At 41.8% G+C, this 21,448-nt stretch overlaps 1 protein-coding gene across 3 annotated transcripts in view; it reads right to left on the bottom strand.

Moving 5' to 3' along the window:
* Window positions 1–3,114: 3,114 nt before the first annotated feature.
* Window positions 3,115–21,448, bottom strand: part of LOC311131556 (casein kinase I) — a 55,359-nt gene continuing 37,025 nt past the window's right edge. The window contains exons 4-12 of one of the 3 annotated variants that reach the window (XM_084164610.1): window positions 18,869–19,017; window positions 18,427–18,661; window positions 18,039–18,124; window positions 17,172–17,256; window positions 16,898–17,046; window positions 16,548–16,628; window positions 15,393–15,500; window positions 4,436–4,542; window positions 3,115–4,157 (exon numbers count right to left, since the gene is read on the bottom strand). In XM_084164610.1, the coding sequence (XP_084020736.1) occupies window positions 4,103–4,157; window positions 4,436–4,542; window positions 15,393–15,500; window positions 16,548–16,628; window positions 16,898–17,046; window positions 17,172–17,256; window positions 18,039–18,124; window positions 18,427–18,661; window positions 18,869–19,017 (1,055 nt within the window). In that variant the 3' untranslated portion in view covers window positions 3,115–4,102. The remainder of the gene's footprint in view (window positions 4,158–4,435; window positions 4,543–15,392; window positions 15,501–16,547; window positions 16,629–16,897; window positions 17,047–17,171; window positions 17,257–18,038; window positions 18,125–18,426; window positions 18,662–18,868; window positions 19,018–21,448) is intronic. The other 2 variants (XM_084164608.1, XM_084164609.1) reach the window with 2 other exon arrangements.

Raw genomic sequence — 21,448 nt, 5'->3', positions numbered from 1 at the left:
CATGTGCTTACAATGTGATATTTTCATATTGCAAAAATCCTATGCAAAGGGTGCACCAGAGCTCAAAGCACATAATCCTAATGGAGATCGGCCCCGTTAAGAATCAAATTGGTCATGGCATGAGTATAAAGCTTCTTGTATTGGTGAAACTCATATCCATTCTGTCGTATTGGATATTGCATCACTGTTGAATATTGTATCACCAGGGCACTCACAGTATAGCCAGGGGTTGAATTAGGAGGAAAGGAAGTGGGAAAAGAGTTCTATCGCCTCCCTCGATAGCAGACAGCACATAGTGGAAATCAAATAGATGTATGATAAAAATGATCATGGGAAAACAACGACGTTGGAGACAGTTCTACTACATGAAAAATCCAAATTTAACCTAATGATTTAACCCCTGGGTATTGCTATTTACAAAGAGAGCCATTTCCTTCATTTAGCTCCATTCATTTAGAGTCCAGTGAAACACATTTTCAATAACGTCTCTATTGCTCTTTTCAACGTGAGACGTTTATGAAAAAGTTCACACATAGCTGCTATTGATATTTTCATCGTTCTTTTAGCAACCCTACCCCAATGCCCTCATGTTTACTTTTCCAGAAAAAGCTAACATCTATGACTGATCTCATGGACAATACATTCTGGATCACATGGCCTTGACTCATAACCACAATGACACAAGCATACAGTATCCTACTTAAAGGGCATAGTGATAAAGCAGTCTTTTGTAACAGGGCATATACACTGAGTGTACAAAACATTAGGAACACCTTCACCTGGTCAGTCTGTCATGGAAAGAGCAGGTGTTCCTAATGTTTTGTACACTCAGTGTAAATCTATACAGTAATAAAATCAAGGGGGATTTGCTTGTGAACTAATGTACAGTGGGGAAAAAAAGTATTTAGTCAGCCACCAATTGTGCAAGTTCTCCCACTTAAAAAGATGAGAGAGGCCTGTCATTTTCATCATAGGTACACGTCAACTATGACATACAAAATGAGAAAAAAAAATCCAGAAAATCACATTGTAGGATTTTTAATGAATTTATTTGCAAATTATGGTGGAAAATAAGTATTTGGTCAATAACAAAAGTTTCTCAATACTTTGTTATATACCCTTTGTTGGCAATGACACAGGTCAAACGTTTTCTGTAAGTCTTCACAAGGTTTTCACACACTGTTGCTGGTATTTTGGCCCATTCTTTCATGCAGATCTCCTCTAGAGCAGTGATGTTTTGGGGCTGTCGCTGGGCAACACGGACTTTCAACTCCCTCCAAAGATTTTCTATGGGGTTGAGATCTGGAGACTGGCTAGGCCACTCCAGGACCTTGAAATGCTTCTTACGAAGCCATTCCTTCGTTGCCCAGGTGGTGTATTTGGGATCATTGTCATGCTGAAAGACCCAGCCACGTTTCATCTTCAATGCCCTTGCTGATGGAAGGAGGTTTTCACTCAAAATCTCACAAAACATGGCCCCATTCATTCTTTCCTTTACACGGATCAGTCGTCCTGGTCCCTTTGCAGAAAAACAGCCCCAAAGCATGATGTTTCCACCCCCATGCTTCACAGTAGGTATGGTGTTCTTTGGATGGAACTCAGCATTCTTTGTCCTCCAAACACGACGAGTTGAGTTTTTTTAACCCAAAAGTTATATTTTGGTTTCATCTGACCATATGACATTCTCCCAATCCTCTTCTGGATCATCCAAATGCACTCTAGCAAACTTCAGACGGGCCTGGACATGTACTGGCTTAAGCAGGGGGACACGTCTGCCACTTCAGGATTTGAGTCCCTGGCGGCGTAGTGTGTTACTGATGGTAGGCTTTGTTACTTTGGTCCCAGCTCTCTGCCGGTCATTCACTAGGTCCCCCCGTGTGGTTCTGGGATTTTTGCTCACCGTTCTTGTGATCATTTTGACCCCACGGGGTGAGATCTTGCGTGGAGCCCCAGATCGAGGGAGATTATCAGTGGTCTTGTATGTCTTCCATTTCCTAATAATTGCTCCCACAGTTGATTTCTTCAAACCAAGCTGCTTACCTATTGCAGATTCAGTCTTCCCAGCCTGGTGCAGGTCTACAATTCTGTTTCTGGTGTCCTTTGACAGCTCGTTGGTCTTGGCCATAGTGGAGTTTGGAGTGTGACTGTTTGAGGTTGTGGACAGGTGTCTTTTATACTGATAACAAGTTCAAACAGGTGCCATTAATACAGGTAACGAGTGGAGGACAGAGGAGCCTCTTAAAGAAGAAGTTACAGGTCTGTGAGAGCCAGAAATCTTGCTTGTTTGTAGGTGACCAAATACTTATTTTCCACCATAATTTGCAAATAAATTCATTAAAAATCCTACAATGTGATTTTCTGGATTTTTTTTCCTCATTTTGTCTGTCATAGTTGACGTGTACCTATGATGAAAATTACAGGCCTCTCTCATCTTTTTAAGTGGGAGAACTTGCACAATTGGTGGCTGACTAAATACTTTTTTTCCCCACTGTATATGTGACCCCACACTGCAGCCATCTCTGATCAAAACCATTTGGGACAACTGTATATACTGTAGAGATGACAGAGCACGTTGTTGTGGTAACATCTCATGTTAGGCCATGACAAACATAGACCATTACAATGTTCAGGCAAAAATGCATGTAACTAATGCAGTGAGGAACTCCAAAAGAAAACAGTTGTGTATCCAATACGTCTGGTGGAAACTTCAGTCATTGTTGGGCAGTCGCTTCATTTTAGTCTTTAAAAAAACTTGACACGCTTACTTGCTGCTACTAACTTTGATCTGCCATCATCAATGACTAGAATTGCTTAGCTCGCAATGCACACGCTTTCAAATCTTTCTTTTTTTTCTCCAGAAAGTGCACATAGAGAGTTAACCCCCACTGTAAAGATCCCTTGATTGTCATAGCAGAGGAGATAGACTGTAGATGGGATGGTGGAGACCCATACAGTCATTGGTGGAGACTGTAGGACCTCTACATAGGACCGACCACACACTGGGAATGTCAGACATCGACAATACTTTCAGAGAGATACAAGCACACACACACGCAAAGTCAATGAGAAACATTTGGAACAAGTTCAGATAAAATGTCATTGCAGGACACTTACTTGAGCTTTAAACATTTTACTTGGAAAGGCACAAACTATGATTTCCTGGTAAATTATTCTGATGTAAGAAATAAAACTGAAAGACATCGTTTCATGTAGATTGACATTTCGGCCCTTACTCAGATATAAGCATTTATAGGACTATTCCTAGATCACTCTTTATTTTGTTGTTTTGTTGTTTGTTAATTTCAAACCTAGAATTCCACTGTACTTTTTTTCCTTTTCTTTCAAAAGTGCAATAATAAGAAAAGAGCTTAATATCGGTTCCTTTCAATCTTCCACAGTACCTGAGGCCAGTGACTGTGCTACAAAGTCCACATTGACAAAATTAAAGCCAAAAAAAGGAACAAAGAAAGATTTCCAGAAACACTACAACATAAAAGTAAAAGTTTGTTTTCAATCCAGGAAGTCGACTTTGAAAACTATTCAGGATTAAATTACAAAAAAAGAAAGAAAAAAATGCATAAAAATCCTCCAATTCTGGTTTAGATGAAATGCTTCCTGTTGCGCTCAGTGATTCCAGAGTTACCATTAGTATTGTTCATTCTTGCTTCTTACCTTGATCCCACAAATAAAGGACTATTTCTATGGAACAGATTTCATTCACTCGACTCATTGACAGTTCCCTCAGATCAATGGCTGTTGAACAGAAAATGTCCTGTATGGAATCTAGAATACAACAACTGTTTCAAACAGTATCTTTTTTATATATTCACGTCACGGTATTCACGTTTCATTTTTACAGCTTTTAACTTTCTCTCAATCTCCCTTTATTATGCAGGTACTTTAAAATGTTTCTTTATTTTCTTTTTTTTAACGGAGCCAGAGTCTGTAGGGCAACATTCCTTTACACGCCTGCAGCAGGGGAGCGCTAAGAGAGAGAAGAGAGAAAGAGAAATAAAGAGAGATTGGGAAAGAGAGATGGGTGATCTGTGTAGTTGCTTCCATTTAAAACTGACAGTGACCAGAATGTTTCAAGTTCTTCTCTTCACTTGTGCCGCTGGAGGGCTTTCCTCTTTCTCCTTTTGAAGAAACAACAGCACCTGCAGGCAAGGATATCCTATAATTTAGTTTCAAAGTAAATTAATGTTGCATATCAAAAAATGTAATGTTAAAAATTTAATGTAAACTCAACATTAGAGGCCTTAAATGTGTGCAACTTGTTCAATGTTTTGTTCTAACCGTATTTTGAATGAATGGGTTCAGAACCTATATTTCTATTTGACAGTGTGTTTCTTGCAATGGCTGCCTGAGGTAGTGAGACAGAGCAGAGCATTGCGAGCCACTGCCAGTCAACCCCAGGGAAAGACAGCTGTCTTACTTTGTATCATCAGCCACCTCCACCTCAGTGGGAGCAGTGATGGGAGCGTTGGAGTGTCCTGCCGTCGGGTCGTCAGTGTTCAGCTCTCCATTTGTCGAGCTCATCACCTGTACAGGTGAAGACAGGGAATTTAGGCAGGATGTCTGTCTACACATGTTTTTAGGATATATGATCAAATCATGATACATTATCTGTACTTAATCCTTCATAGGAAGTGTGTTATTTGAAGCATTAGCTTATAATTGTTACCCTTGACCACATTACATTGTAAATGTATCTACTAGTTGGCAAAAAGAGGTAATAATTTCAAAGTGTGCAATTCCCTTCCAGAACACTAGATGGCACATTTGCTCTACTAATTATCCTAAAAGTTTATAATCTGAGACTGCAGACTGTACATCACTTACCATTTAAAGCAAGTCATAATTGCACCATAAACGACTAAAGATATGAAATATCCAGTCAAATATTCAAATGTTTTTAAACAGAGGTATCTTCTGAGCTGCTGTTGCCCCTTCATCCCTTCAAAGTTGAGTCAGCGCTGAGACCGTTCATTCTCAATGGGATCCTATAGCACACCCTTTTCTAGGGAGAGGAGAGGGGGGTTCCTGTCCTGATAAAAGGTTTCAAAGACAGTGACCGCATGGTTCTCCTGACAGCTTCCCTCCCCTGTTATCAGCCTGGAGCAGATGAGTGAAGCATAGCAGAGCAGACAGCGCGAGCAGACATACAGAGACAGACTGACAGATACAGTTGAAGTCTGAAGTTTACATACACTTAGGTTGGAGTCAATTAAAACTCGTTTTTCAACCACTCCACAAATGTCTTGTTAACTAACTATAGTTTTGGCAAGTCGGTTAGGACATCTACTTTGTGCATGACACAAGTAATTTTTCCAACAATTGTTTAAAGACAGATTATTTCACTTATAATTCACTGTATCACAATTCCAGTGGGTCAGAAGTTTACATACACACATTTTTTATTATTATTATATATATATATATATATATATATATATATATATATATATATATATATATATATTTTTTTTTTTTTTTTTTTCTTCTTAGGGGGTAGATCAGCTTTAATATTTCAGATAGATTGTAACTTCCATCAATGTAATTGTCTGCTTCACTTCCAATCCCCCATATGTTTTTTTCTCTCGCAAATATATATATATATATATATATATATACACACACAGTATGTCACAAAAGTGAGTACACCCATCACATTTTTGTAAATATTTGAGTATATCTTTTCATGTGACAAAACTGAAGAAATGACACTTTGCTACAATGTAAAGTAGTGAGTGTACAGCTTGTATAACAGTGTAAATATGCTGTCCCCTCAAAATAACTCAACACACAGCCATTCATGTCTAAACCGCTGGCAACAAAAGTGAGTACACACCTAAGTGAAAATGTCCAAATTGGGCCCAATTAGCCATTTTCCCTCCCCGGTGTCATATGACTCGTTAGTGTTACAAGGTCTCTGGTGTGAATGGGGAGCAGGTGTGTTAAATTTGGTGTCATCGCTCTCACACTCCCTCATACTGGTCACTGGAAGTTCAACATGGCACCTCATGGCAAAGAACTCTCTGAGGATCTGAAAAAAAGAATTGTTGCTCTACATAAAGATGGCCTGGGCTATAAGAAGATTGCCAAGACCCTGAAACTAAGCTGCAGCACGGTGGCCAAGACCATACAGCGGTTTAACAGGACAGGTTCCACTCAGAACAGGCCTCGCCTCAAAGAAGTTGAGTGCACGTGCTCAGCGTCATATCCAGAGGTTGTCTTTGGGAAATAGACGTATGAGTGCTGCCTGCATTGCCGCAGAGGTTGAAGGGATGGGGGGTCAGCCTGTCAGTGCTCAGACCATATGCCGCACACTGCATCAAATTGGTCTGCATGGCTGTCGTCCCAGAAGGAAGCCTCTTCTAAAGATGATGCACAAGAAAGCCCGCAAACAGTTTGCTGAAGACAAGCAGACTAAGGACATGGATTACTGGAACCATGTCCTGTAGTCTGATGAGACCAAGATAAACTTATTTGGTTCAGATGGTGTCAAGCGTGTGTGGCGGCAACCAGGTGAGGAGTACAAAGACAAGTGTGTCTTGCCTACAGTCAAGCATGGTGGTGGGAGTGTCATGGTCTGGGGCTGCATGAGTGCTGCCGGCACTGGGGAGCTACAGTTCATTGAGGGAACCATGAATGCCAACATGTACTGTGACATACTGAAGCAGAGCATGATCCCCTCCCTTCGGAGACTGGGCCGCAGGGCAGTATTCCAACATGATAACGACCCCAAACACACCTCCAAGACGACCACTGCCTTGCTAAAGAAGCTGAGGGTAAAGGTGATGGACTGGCCAAGCATGTCTCCAGACCTAAACCCTCTTGAGCATCTATGGGGCATCCTCAAACGGAAGGTGGAGGAGTGCAAGGTCTCTAACATCCACCAGCTCCGTGATGTCGTCATGGAGGAGTGGAAGAGGACTCCAGTGGCAACCTGTGAAGCTCTGGTGAACTCCATGCCAAAGAGGGTTAAGGCAGTGCTGGAAAATGATGGTGGCCACACAAAATATTGACACTTTGGGCCCAATTTGGACATTTTCACTTAGGGGTGTACTCACTTTTGTTGCCAGCGGTTTAGACATTAATGAATGTGTGTTGTGTTATTTTGAGGGGACAGCACATTTACACTGTTATACAAGCTGTACACTCACTACTTTACATTGTAGCAAAGTGTCATTTCTTCAGTGTTGTCACATGAAAAGATATACTCAAATATTTACAAAAATGTGACGGGTATACTCCCTTTTGTGAGCTACTGTATATACAGTGGGGAGAACAAGTATTTGATACACTGCCGATTTTGCAGGTTTTCCTACTTACAAAGCATGTAGAGGTCTGTAATTTTTATCATAGGTACACTTCAACTGTGAGAGACGGAATCTAAATTAAAACAAAAATCCAGAAAATCACATTGTATGATTTTTAAGTAATTAATTTGCATTTTATTGCATGACATAAGTATTTGATACATCAGAAAAGCAGAACTTAATATTTGGTACAGAAACCTTTGTTTGCAATTACAGAGATCATACGTTTCCTGTAGGTCTTGACCAGGTTTGCACACACTGCAGCAGGGATTTTGGCCCACTCCTCCATACAGACCTTCTCCAGATCCTTCAGGTTTCGGGGCTGTCGCTGGGCAATACGGACTTTCAGCTCCCTCCAAAGATGTTCTATTGGGTTCAGGTCTGGAGACTGGCTAGGCCACTCCAGGACCTTGAGATGCTTCTTACGGAGCCACTCCTTAGTTGCCCTGGCTGTGTGTTTCGGGTCGTTGTCCATCCTCCCCTCAATACGGTGCAGTCGTCCTGTCCCCTTTGCAGAAAAGCATCCCCAAAGAATGATGTTTCCACCTCCATGCTTCATGGTTGGGATGGTGTTCTTGGAGTGGTACTCATCCTTCTTCTTCCTCCAAACACGCGAGTAGAGTTTAGACCAAAAAGCTATATTTTTGTCTCATCAGACAACATGACCTTCTCCCATTCCTCCTCTGGATCATCCAGATGGTCATTGGCAAACTTCAGACAGGCCTGGACATGCGCTGGCTTGAGCAGGGGGACCTTGCGTGCGCTGCAGGATTTTAATCCATGACGGCGTAGTGTGTTACTAATGGTTTTCTTTGAGACTGTGGTCCCAGCTCTTTTCAGGTCATTGACCAGGTCCTGCCGTGTAGTTCTGGGCTGATCCCTCACCTTCCTCATGATCATTGATGCCCCACGAGGTGAGATCTTGCATGGAGCCCCAGACCGAGGGTGATTGACCGTCATCTTGAACTTCTTCCATTTTCTAATAATTGCGCCAACAGTTGTTGCCTTCTCACCAAGCTGCTTGCCTATTGTCCTGTAGCCGATCCCAGCCTTGTGCAGGTCTACAATTTTATCCCTGATGTCCTTTCACAGCTCTCTGGTCTTGGCCATTGTGGAGAGGTTGGAGTCTGTTTGATTGAGTGTGTGGACAGGTGTCTTTTATACAGGTAACGAGTTCAAACAGGTGCAGTTAATACAGGTAATGAGGGGAGAACAGGAGGGCTTCTTAAAGAAAAACTAACAGGTCTGTGAGAGCCGGAATTCTTACTGGTTGGTAGGTGATCAAATACTTACAGTGGGGAAAAAAAGTATTTAGTCAGCCACCAATTGTGCAAGTTCTCCCACTTAAAAAGATGAGAGAGGCCTGTAATTTTCATCATAGGTACACGTCAACTATGACAGACAAATTGAGGAAAAAAAATCCAGAAAATCACATTGTAGGATTTTTAATGAATTTATTTGCAAATTATGGTGGAAAATAAGTATTTGGTCACCTACAAACAAGCAAGATTTCTGGCTCTCACAGACCTGTAACTTCTTCTTTAAGAGGCTCCTCTGTCCTCCACTCGTTACCTGTATTAATGGCACCTGTTTGAACTTGTTATCAGTATAAAAGACACCTGTCCACAACCTCAAACAGTCACACTCCAAACTCCACTATGGCCAAGACCAAAGAGCTGTCAAAGGACACCAGAAACAAAATTGATTGTAGACCTGCACCAGGCTGGGAAGACTGAATCTGCAATAGGTAAGCAGCTTGGTTTGAAGAAATCAACTGTGGGAGCAATTATTAGGAAATGGAAGACATACAAGACCACTGATAATCTCCCTTGATCTGGGGCTCCACGCAAGATCTCACCCCGTGGGGTCAAAATGATCACAAGAACGGTGAGCAAAAATCCCAGAACCACACGGGGGGACCTAGTGAATGACCTGCAGAGAGCTGGGACCAAAGTAACAAAGCCTACCATCAGTAACACACTACGCCGCCAGGGACTCAAATCCTGCAGTGCCAGACGTGTCCCCCTGCTTAAGCCAGTACATGTCCAGGCCCGTCTGAAGTTTGCTAGAGTGCATTTGGATGATCCAGAAGAGGATTGGGAGAATGTCATATGGTCAGATGAAACCAAAATAGAACTTTTTGGTAAAAACTCAACTCGTCGTGTTTGGAGGACAAAGAATGCTGAGTTGCATCCAAATAACACCATACCTACTGTGAAGCATGGGGGTGGAAACATCATACTTTGGGGCTGTTTTTCTGCAAAGGGACCAGGACGACTGATCCGTGTAAAGGAAAGAATGAATGGGGCCATGTATCGTGAGATTTTGAGTGAAAACCTCCTTCCATCAGCAAGGGCATTGAAGATGAAACGTGGCTGGGTCTTTCAGCATGACAATGATCCCAAACACACCGCCCGGGCAACGAAGGAGTGGCTTCGTAAGAAGCATTTCAAGGTCCTGGAGTGGCCTAGCCAGTCTCCAGATCTCAACCCCATAGAAAATCTTTGGAGGGAGTTGAAAGTCCGTGTTGCCCAGCGACAGCCACAAAACATCACTGCTCTAGAGGAGATCTGCATGGAGGAATGGGCCAAAATACCAGCAACAGTGTGTGAAAACCTTGTGAAGACTTACAGAAAACGTTTGACCTGTGTCATTGCCAACAAAGGGTATATAACAAAGTATTGAGAAACTTTTGTTATTGACCAAATACTTATTTTCCACCATAATTTGCAAATAAATTCATAAAAAAACCTACAATGTGATTTTCTTGATTTTTTTCTCTCATTTTGTCTGTCATAGTTGACGTGTACCTATGATGAAAATTACAGGCCTCTCTCATCTTTTTAAGTAGGAAAACTTGCACAATTGGTGGCTGACTAAATACTTTTTTCCCCCACTGTATGTATGTGTATATCATCACATACAGTGGGGAGAACAAGTATTTGATACACTGCCGATTTTGCAGGTTTTCCTACTTACAAAGCATGTAGAGGTCTGTAATTTTTAGCATATGTACACTTCAACTGTGAGAGACGGAATCTTAAACAAAAATCCAGAAAATCACATGAATGACCTGAAGAGAGCTGGGACCACAGTCTCAAAGAAAACCATTAGTAACACACTACGCCGTCATGGATTAAAATCCTGCAGCGCACGCAAGGTCCCCCTGCTCAAGCCAGCGCATGTCCAGTCCCGTCTGAAGTTTGCCAATGACCATCTGGATGATCCAGAGGAGGAATGGGAGAAGGTAATGTGGTCTGATGAGACAAAAATAGAGCTTTTTGGTCTAAACTCCACTTGCCGTGTTTGGAGTACAACCCCAAGAACACCATCCCAACTGTGAAGAATGGAGGTGGAAACATCATTCTTTGGGGATGCTTTTCTGCAAAGGGGACAGGACGACTGCACCGTATTGAGGGGAGGATGGATGGGGCCATGTATCGCGAGATCTTGGCCAACAACCTCTTTCCCTCAGTAAGAGCATTGAAGATGGCTCGTGGCTGGGTCTTCCAGCATGACAACGACCCGAAACACACAGCCAGGGCAACTAAGGAGTGGCTCCGTAAGAAGCATCTCAAGGTCCTGGAGTGGCCTAGCCAGTCTCCAGACCTGAACCCAATAGAAAATCTTTGGAGGGAGCTGAAAGTCCGTATTGCCCAGCGACAGCCCCGAAACCTGAAGGATCTGGAGAAGGTCTGTATGGAGGAGTGGGCCAAAATCCCTGCTGCAGTGTGTGCAAACCTGGTCAAGACCTACAGGAAACGTATGATCTCTGTAATTGCAAACAAAGGTTTCTGTACCAAATATTAAGTTCTGCTTTTCTGATGTATCAAATACTTATGTCATGCAATAAAATGCAAATTAATTACTTAAAAATCATACAATGTGATTTTCTAGATTTTTGTTTTAGATTCCGTCTCTCACAGTTGAAGTGTACCTATGATAGAAATTACAGACCTCTACGTGGTTTGTAAGTAGGAAAACCTGCAAAATCGGCAGTGTATCAAATTCTTGTTCTCCCCACTGTACATACATATATACATACATCCATACACACACACATATACTTTTTAAAATTAAAATTCCTTTAATTACTTTCCAACCCCACCACCCCTTCCCCAATTGGAGTAAAGGAGTGAACACCAACGCTTAGGCCTCTACTTCCAGCCCATACATACTATATACATTTTATGGACACAGTCAAATTCAACAATAATTATATTTTGTTTGTTTTTACTCCTGAACTTCCTCCAATCATTTTCATGATGTCCATCTGGTTTGCTTCTATATGCCATATTTTTCTAACTGTGCTCTTTCACTTAAGGCTCTCAACCTATAACGTATATACTTATTATGGACACAGTATGCTTTACATTAGTTATCTTGTTGTTATTAGTTGTTGTTATTAGTCCTTTCCTTCAGCTCCATTCAACACCTCCCATCTATCTCTTAACACCATCCATATTGGATTTCTATTTGCCATATATTTTTCAACTGTACTGTGATGTTTTACAAAAGTTCTGAACCTTTCTATTCTCATTGTTTCTACAGATCGTAAATTGAAAATAAACATTTTTGCTAAAAGTATTATTATATTATTGATCGATTGACTATTACTTTTCAGATCACCCAGTAGTGCTATCTGCAGGGTTAGCTCTAGGTAAATATTGCAATCCTTTAGCCATTCCTGGACCTGAGTCCAAAAACAAGCTACAAATGGACAGTACCAAAACAAATGATCTAATGATTCTGTCTCTTCGCAGCAAAATCTGCAGAGTTAGGAAGATTGTATCCTCCATATAAATAACATTCTATTGGTAGCAAGAATTTTATATAATAATTTTAATTGAAAAATTCAAAGTTTTGAATCCGGCGTCGTTTTGCGTATCAATTCATAAACACTATGCCATGGAATCGGTACGTCAAAAATCTCTTCCCAACTATTTTGCAATCTATATGGGACGGCTGTCAATCCTTTGGTCCTTAAATGAAACTGGTATACTTTTTTATTTATCACAATTTTCTTTAACCAATTATATTCTTTAATGCAAGGCCGACAGACAAGTTCCTTACTTTTTCACCCTTCCACTTTCCTTTTCCATTTTTGCGGTAATGCTGCAATTATTTGGTTGTAATTTTGGGTAGAGCAGCAATTTCCATGTTTTTGTTAGCTGCATGTGCGACATAACTCCACCCGACCTACCTATGATATCATTTACGAAGATTATTCATTTTTTAAAGATTATTTCAAAAAATAATGTTTTTTATCAATTAGTATAGTTGAGTTTAACCACAATAGTTGTTGCATTATTTGTTCTGTCGTTTCTGGAGGATTAAATTGAAATCGCAACCAACTTTCTATGGCTTGTTTTAGAAATAGTGATATTTGGGAGATTATTTCCTTTTCAAATAACTGAAAGTGAGAGGTTGTAATCTGAATAAAGTGAAAAAGGCCATTCTTGAACATTGGGTGAGACAATCTTACTAATTTGCTAGAGAACCAGTTCGGATTTAAGTATAACTTTTGTATGACTGAAGCTTTTAGTGATAGGTCTAATGCTTTAATATTTAATAATTTCTGTATAAAAACATATGCTTAAAGTACTTTTGTTTCCTCCTTCAAAATATAATTTGGTGAATCATGGGTGACTCCGTCATTTGTAACCAGTTTCAATAAATTATTTTTGGTAGCATTCCTATGTTGAAGATTAAAAACAGAATTTGGTGCATTTCTCCCCATATTCCATCCAGTTTGCTTTATTTTGATAATATATTACACTTGATCTTTCTTGAATAATTTTCTCAATTTCTTTTTGTTTTTCCTCTAATTTATTCTGAGCCTCTATGTTATAGTTTTTATTGCTATCTATCTGTTCTGTTAGACCTTCTATTTCCTTTGTTAGTGTGGTCTCTTTTGACCTAAATTGCTTTTGTTTTCGAGATGAGTACTGAATTGCATGGCCTCTAAAGGCACATTTAAAGGTGTCCCATACAATAAGGGGATTTGCTGTACCTATGTTATGTCGTAAAAGATCAGTTATAAATTCCTCTGTCCTAGTTAAAAACAAGTTATCATCCAATAGGCTTTGATTAAATTTCCAATATCCTCGCCCACATGGAAATTCAGTAAGAGTAAGGTATATGCCAATAATATGATGGTCCGACCACATTCTGTCCCCTATCAACACTTTTTAAACTTTTGGTGCCAACGAGAATGACATAAGAAAGAAGTCAAGACGACTAGCTTGATTTGAGTCTCCGCCATGTATATCTCACTAGATCAGGATATTTAAGCCTCCATATATCTACTAGTTCTAATGTATCCATGACATTCACGATTTCCTTAAGAGCATGAGGGTGATTGTTTGTAGTGTGATTTCCTTTACGCTCCATTGAGCTATTTAAAACGGTATTATAATCTCCCACCATAATAATAGAGTCTTGAGTTGCTTGCAGAGTTGATAATTTATTATATATATTGTCAAAGAAGTGTGGATCATCATTATTTGGTTCGTAAAGGTTAATGAGTCATATCTGTTTATGGTCCAATATCAGTTGACTGTGCCTTTAAACAGCTTGGAAAATTCCAGAAAATGATGTCATGGCTTTAGAAGCTTCTGATAGGCTAATTGACATCATTTGAGTCAATTGGAGGTGTACCTGTGGATGTATTTCAAGGCCTACCTTCAAACCCAGTGCCTCTTTGCTTGACATCATGGGAAAATCAAAAGAAACCAGCCAAGACCTCAGAAAAAAAATTGTAGACCTCCACAAGACTGGTTCATCCTTGGGAGCAATTTCCAAATGCCTGAAGGTACCACGTTCATCTGTACAAACAATAGTACACAAGTATAAACACCATGGGACCACGCAGCCGTCATACCGCTCAGGAAGGAGACACGTTCTGTCTCCTAGAGATTAACGTACTTTGGTGAGAAAAGTGCAAATCAATCCCAGAACAACAGCAAAGGACCTTGTGAAGATGCTGGAGGAAACAGGTACAAATGTATCTATATCCACAGTAAAACAAGTCCTATATCGACATAACCTGAAAGGCCGCTCAGCAAGGAAGAAGCCACTGCTCCAAAACTGCCATAAAAAAGCAAGACTACGGTTTGCAACTGCACATGGAGACAAAGATCGTACTTTTTGGAGAAATGTCCTCTGGTCTGATGAAATAAAAATAGAACTGTTTGGCCATAATGACCATCATTATTTTTGGAGGAAAAAGGGGGTGCTTGCAAGCCAAAGAACACCATCCCAACCGTGAAGCACTGGGGTGGCAGCATCATGCTGTGGGGGTGCTTTGCTGCAGGAGGGCCTTGTGCACTTCACAAAATAGATGGCATCATGAGGAAAGAAAATTATGTGGATATATTGAAGCAACATCTCAAGACATCAGTCAGGAAGTTAAAGCTTGGTCGCAAATGGGTCTTCCAAATGAACAATGACCCCAAGCATACTTCCAAAGTTGTGGCAAAATGGCTTAAGGACAACAAAGTCAAGGTATTGGAGTGGCCATCACAAAGCCCTGACCTCAATCCTATAGAAAATGTGTGTGCAGAACTGAAAAGGCGTGTGCGAGCAAGGATGCCTACAAACCTGACTCAGTTACACCAGCTCTGTCAGGAGGAATGGGCCAAAATTCACCCAACTTATTGTGGGAAGCTTGTGGAAGGCTACCCGAAACGTTTGACCCAAGTTCAACAATTTAAAGGCAATGCTACCAAATACTAATTGAGTATATGTAAACTTCTGACCCACTGGGAATGTGATGAAAGAAATAAAAGCTGTAATAAATTATTCTCTCTACTATTATTCTGACATTTCACATTCTTAAAATAAATTGTTATCCTAACTGACCTAAGACAGGGAATTCTTACTAGGATTAAATGTCAGGAATTGTGAAAAACTGAGTTTAAATGTATTTGGCTAAGGTGTATGTAAACTTCCGACTTCAACTGTAGACTGACAGATAGATAGATAGATAGATACATAGAGAGAGAGGCAGAGAGAGAGAAAGCTGGGGTGGACAGACGGTCATGCAGCACCATGCGCAGCAAGCAGTACCTGGACAGAGCCTCCCAGCCTTTCGGCCGTGAGATGCGACCCCAGTGTCTCCTTATTGGTCATTGGAGAGGGCTGACGCTGAGACTCATCTCCTTTGGGCTCAGGAGACTGACGCAAAGAGCACAGGGGGGAGGGGAAGCGGGTTATGGGGGTCAGGAGTGAAGAGGTGGAAGGTAGTGTGGTGGTGATGGGAAAGTGGGAACGGGGAGTGAATGGGGGAAAAAAAGTCAACAAAAACCAACAAACGAAAATAAACACAAAAGACATCTCACAAGAAGAAGCTTGTTAAAACAGACTATGTTAACAGAAGGAAAATAGAGCAAAACAAAGCAGAGCCCACTGATTCATGCAGGAGTGAAAACAGCCTTGATCGGAAACACTAAGCATCTTGTCTTTTATTCCAAAATCTATATTTTCTTCCAGCCCGCAGCAGTCTCCTGTCTATTGGTCTGACTGAATTAGCTAATCATTGTTGTGACTCTATTCCGGTTTCTGCAATAAACTCTGTGATTGTTTGTACTATGCAACGTGTTGCCTGTTTATGTTCATAAATGATGATACTCATTACATTGTACTGGAGAGCCATAATTACAGCCGCGAGTACACAGCAAAGGGCAATTATAAAACCTTATGCGCTTTGCCTTAGAGAAAAATATTGAAAAAGGCTAATAAAGTCTAAAAAGGTTGATGTGTCATGTTTATGACAGTGTAGTAGGATCAAGGCTCAAATAGCATGCTGATAGAACAAGCAAAGGAAAAGAAGGCATGCAATTTTGCCACACATTAAGCAAACAGCTTTGTCATTGCTGATGTGAACAATGCACTGCATTTTGCAATGCAATGACTAGTTCTTAAGGAGGAAGGTTGAAGACAAAACCCTCCAATTCTAAAACAGTTCAACTTTCAAAGATGATGCTACAACATTTAACTACAATTATAATAGGGTCATCAGTTCCCAATCATTCTTGTTCAATAGCAACAACAGAGTAAAGAGTAATTTGAAGAGTTGGAGAGAATAAAGGTAACATTGTAAAAGAGGCCATATTCCTGAGGAAGCTGAGAGTAGGACAGGAGGTTTGGCAGTTGCCTCTGAGACAAGGGGGAACTTGACTGACGAGGTGGGTGGGTGGGTGTGGCAGGCGGCGGTAAGCTCACCTGGTTTTTGGTCTGCTGTTGTGCTTTGTCTCTGCTGGGCTGAGCGGGTGTGTCACTGGGGATAGGGCCTATCGGTGTGGGCTATGGTTGGGAACAGAATGACACAGCATTTTATCTAGGACATAAAAATCGTGGGGGAAAATACTTTACACCGACCACAACATGAAGATATGAATATGACACGGGAAGAAATAGGCCCTTGAACCACTGAGACATCACAGGAAATCTCAATTTTGATACAGTCTGATTATTTACAGAAATAGACAAATGAAAATCTTCAGATAGAGGGGTCAAGTGGTCCACTAAAAACTTTGAATAGGGAGAAGAAGCAAGTGATGAAGGAGACTCACGAGTGGCTTGCCGACCCAGTCGTATTCATAATCAAAGACGTAGCCGTTCCTATCGAAGAGGTCAGTGAAGAGTTTCCGTAAGTAGTCGTAATCAGGTTTCTCAAAGAAGTCCAGCCTCCTCACGTAGCGCAGATAGGTGGCCATCTCTTCTGCAGCAAAGGACAAAGGCACACAATTATTTCATTTGCATAAACTGATCTAGAACTAGACCTAAACAAAAAGGAGTAATGGAAATTCCAAATGAAACCAATCAAATCAAAATGGTGGTACTGACCGGGGAAGCTTTCACAAAGCACTTCAATTGGCGTAGCTCGCTTGGTATCTCCAATCTTCTGATACCTCTCCTTCAACGTGTCCGCCTGGAATCAACAGACAGTACAACAATTATTCTCCTACGTATTTAGCTTTAATTCCCACACAGCACAGTAGAGTCGAAAAACTACAGCTTTGCAGAATGCACAATATAATACCAAGTTTGGGGTAATACATAGCTGGAGGTAGTGTAATTGAATGGGAATAATGTTCACACATGTAGAACATTAAAGTGTCTTAGTTCGCATCCACATCCAAATCCTCTTGTAAGCCATTTTATATCTTGAGTCATCCCATCGATATGAAGCTGTTATGAAGTTCTACCATGATATTCTACAGTTTGCTAGCTATACACTGCCACACAGGACCTCTTCTTGACACTAGCCTGGGTGGAGAGGACCTCAAAGGGGAAAGTGTGGGAGTGACTTATGTTGATATAATAAGATGCCATTTACATCTATTAAAAACTGCAGAGACCAAAAGGTATGAGCTAAACGGTGGTATCCGGTATAGATTGCACAATGATAGAAATAAAACAGAAAATGTAGAATCGTATTTCATGAATATTTTTTTCCATTATTAATCCAACTACACAGAGACGATTAAAATCTCAGAGGTGAAAATCCTTTCTGTGTTTGGTTACAACACTATTTACATAGTATTTTCCCCTAGCATGTCTTCCTCTTCCCTAAATACTGTAAACACTTTCTAGAGTCTGAGGCCTTGAAATGTCACTTGGGTCTTGAATGAAATAAGTTACTTTGCGCTGGGGGGCTAAGCGACAGGGTATGTGTGTCTGAGGTCATGTAGATATCATGAAACTGTATACCTTCAGGCCTTGCCAGGGAAGGCTGCCTCGCAGGAAGTACATAAACATGTGACCCAGAGCCTCCAGATCATCCCGCCTGCTTTGCTCTGGATGAGAGCAGAAGAAGAGTTTGTTACTCACACAGTTATCCACCACTATATATGACACCATAAGGCTGATGTCCTAATGTGAAAACCTCAAATGCATTAATCAATGCATGATCTATCTACATTATGGAAGTTATGTGTACAGATATGTGTACAGATCTCAAGTTGGGATTCGGCCCTTACTGAACATAATGGAAAACTTGCTAATCAACTTCAGCCCAGGACAGGTTCACAGGATTAGGAAAGAAAAGGTCCATCTTTCCAATAACACAGCAGCATGTGTCTTCATTATTATTTCTCACCCTTCCCCAGGTGTGTGTTGATGCTCATGTAGCGTGCCGTGCCTGTCAGGCTCTTGTGCTCCCGGTAAGGGATGTGTTTTTTGGTCTCTGGGTCGATGTATTCTTTGGCCAGCCCGAAGTCGATAATGTGGATTGTGTGCTGCCTCTTGCTGCCCGGCCGCCCCACCAAAAAGTTTTCTGGCTTGACGTCCCTGTATATCAAGCTCTTCGTGTGGACAAACTCCATCCGCGTTATCTGGGAGGCAGAGCACAGAGCATGTAGACAAGCTAAGATCTCAAACTCTCTCAATGCACTTTTCAAATGCAAACACTGTAAACCTTTATGAGCCATCAACACATCTATAGACTATAGAGATAACTGACATCATAGAGTAGTCTTATAAACTATGGGTTGGGCACCTGTGTGTAAGACACTTACGTAAAACAACAATTAAAATCTTACCAGCTGTATGGCTATCATGAGGACAGTCTTGAGGGAGAAGGTGCGGTCGCAGAGATCAAACAGGTCTTCCAGGCTGGGCCCTAGCAGCTCCAGCACCATGGCATTGTACTTCCCACACGGCCCAAAGTAGTACACCTGAGGAATACCCTCTGCAACACAGAGACAGGCATGGACTCATGATATATGAGCGGGACCACACAATTTACCGGGAGCATGCTAGTATCCTAAAGGTTTAAAAAGGCTTTAGTTACTAACCATCTGTTTTAGCATCATAAGAGACACAGATATTCTAAAAGCATTAAAAGCATTAGTCCCTTCTAAAAAACCTTAGAGGCTGAGGGACTATGGATGCATGAAAGGTGGTAGCTAAAGAAGGGTACTAGGGCTTTGATTTGCTGACATGAATCAGGCTACAGAGGCATGTTGATATTGAGCAGCCTACGTGTGTGGGAAGGCGGTTTAGATTAGAACAACATGGATGGTAAACAAAAACGTGTCAACGTTGATGCCTTGTGTTGGAAAAAACTGTTTGCCAACACACTCTGTCATGTGGTCATACACTATATATACAAAAGTATATGGACACCCCTTAAAATTAGTGGATTCGGCTATTTCAGCCACACCTGCTGCTGACAGGTGTATAAAATCGAGCACACAGCCATGCAATCTCCATAGATAAACATTGGCAGTAGAATGGCCTTTCTGAAGAGCTCAGTGACTTTCAACTTGGCACCGCCATAGGATGCCACCTTTCCGACAAGTCAGTTCATCAAAAATCGTCTGTCCTTGGTTGCAACACTCACTACCGAGTTCCAAACTGCCTCTGGAAGCAACGTCAGCACAAGAGCTGTTCGTTGGGAGCTTCATGAAATGAGTTTCCATTGCCGAGCAGCCACACACAAGCCTAAGATCACCATGCACAGTGCCAAGCGTCGGCAGGAGTGGTGTAAAGCTCGCCGCCATTGAACTCTGGAGCAGTGGAAACGTGTTCTCTGGAGTGATGAATCACGCTTCACCATCTGGCAGTCCAATGGACAAATCTGGGTTTGGTGAATGCCAGGAGAACGCTACCTGCCCGAATGCATAGTGCCAACTGTAAAGTTTGGTGGAGGCTGGAGGCTGTTATAGCAGCAAAGGGGGACCAACTCCATATTAATGCCCAGGATTTTGATTTTGGAATGAGATGTTCGACGAGCAGGTGTCCACATACTTTTGGTAATGTAGTATGTGTGACCTAGGAGGAATTTAGGAGTTTATCATCACAGTAAAAATTCTCTCTGAAGAGGAGACTTCCAGTTTAACAGTAACTATTTTCCCAATGTGGAATAGAACAAAGGGCAATGGCCATTTGTGACCCCATGGCCACCATGACCTTATGGTCCAGCCGCCAAGGATACATACAGCTCCAGGTTATGCCTCACCAGTTCAGATCAGTATCTGACGCCAGTGGCCTTCATTCCATTCCTTGGCTGGCAGTTGTGCCAAAGTGACTGCATGCTCCCCTCCCGGCAGGCGGCTGTCGCCCCGAGGGCACCCCAACCCCGTCAGAGAGAGGAGAGGATCAGCAGCTTTAGTGGTACTGCAGGCTGGCCTGGAGGCTGTGTGTGTGTGTGAGGAGGAGGGGAGGGATTAGAGCAGGATTTACCTGATCACCCCTCATGTCACTCCCACAGCAAAGCAGTGCAGATCTCACACAGCCACACAGCTGTCCCGGGGCGCTTTAGACAGCAGGATTTACCTGGTAATGATGGTGATGGCGGACAAGGCGGCAGCTACAAGAGATCAACAAGGAAGCTGACTCATCAAAGCCTGCCCAAATCTGGAGGGAGGGCATTCAGCAGCCCGACCAATGCATTAATCAACAGGAAAGTGGCTACGCTAGAACAACTGTCCCTGACTACACCTACAGTACTCCCTACTGGGGAACTCTAGAGCTGTAAACAAAACAAGGATAACAGCTGGGGAAAAGCTTTAACTGAAATGGAAAGAATAAATGTCAATTTCAGAGAAACCATTGAAAAAGATAATGATTTTATCCTTTACTAAAGCTAGACCTAATCATATTTGCTAAATATTATGTGGATGATGTTATTCCGGTGTAAAAATAACCCTCGCCAATCACGCCTGTAATAAAAGCACTTTTGCAAGGGGCGAGTGGTTTCCTAGAAACAATTCTTTATCGTGATTTATGACAACAGATATAATTGGCTGCTGTCCGCAGCACCAATATCTTCAAAGTCTATTCTGCTGCCTTCCAGTGCCATTCTGTGCACTGCTCACGACCCACTCTCTCCAAACACAAGTGAAATGTGTCGAGAACAATCCAGAGTATTGTCTAAGACAGGGGCCCCTCTCAGTCTGGACACTGTGGCAGACAACGTTGCCCTACAATGAAATGTCAAAGTTTAGGCCGAGCCCGAGAGGGAGGCGGTCTCAATTAAACATTTAGAATGCCGAGTGCATCGGGGAGAGAAAAGAAAGCGCTGATTCCATTAGGCCGGGCGGGCGGTCAGCGCTGTGGCGATGTAGCCGGGCTGAAACGTGATCGTCCAGCCGGCCTGCCCTGCATAGAGCCTGCGT

The sequence above is a fragment of the Coregonus lavaretus genome (genome assembly GCF_964263955.1).
Source record: "Coregonus lavaretus genome assembly, chromosome: 6".
Taxonomy (NCBI): domain Eukaryota; kingdom Metazoa; phylum Chordata; class Actinopteri; order Salmoniformes; family Salmonidae; genus Coregonus; species Coregonus lavaretus.
This window is presented reverse-complemented; position numbering and strand designations above follow the sequence as displayed.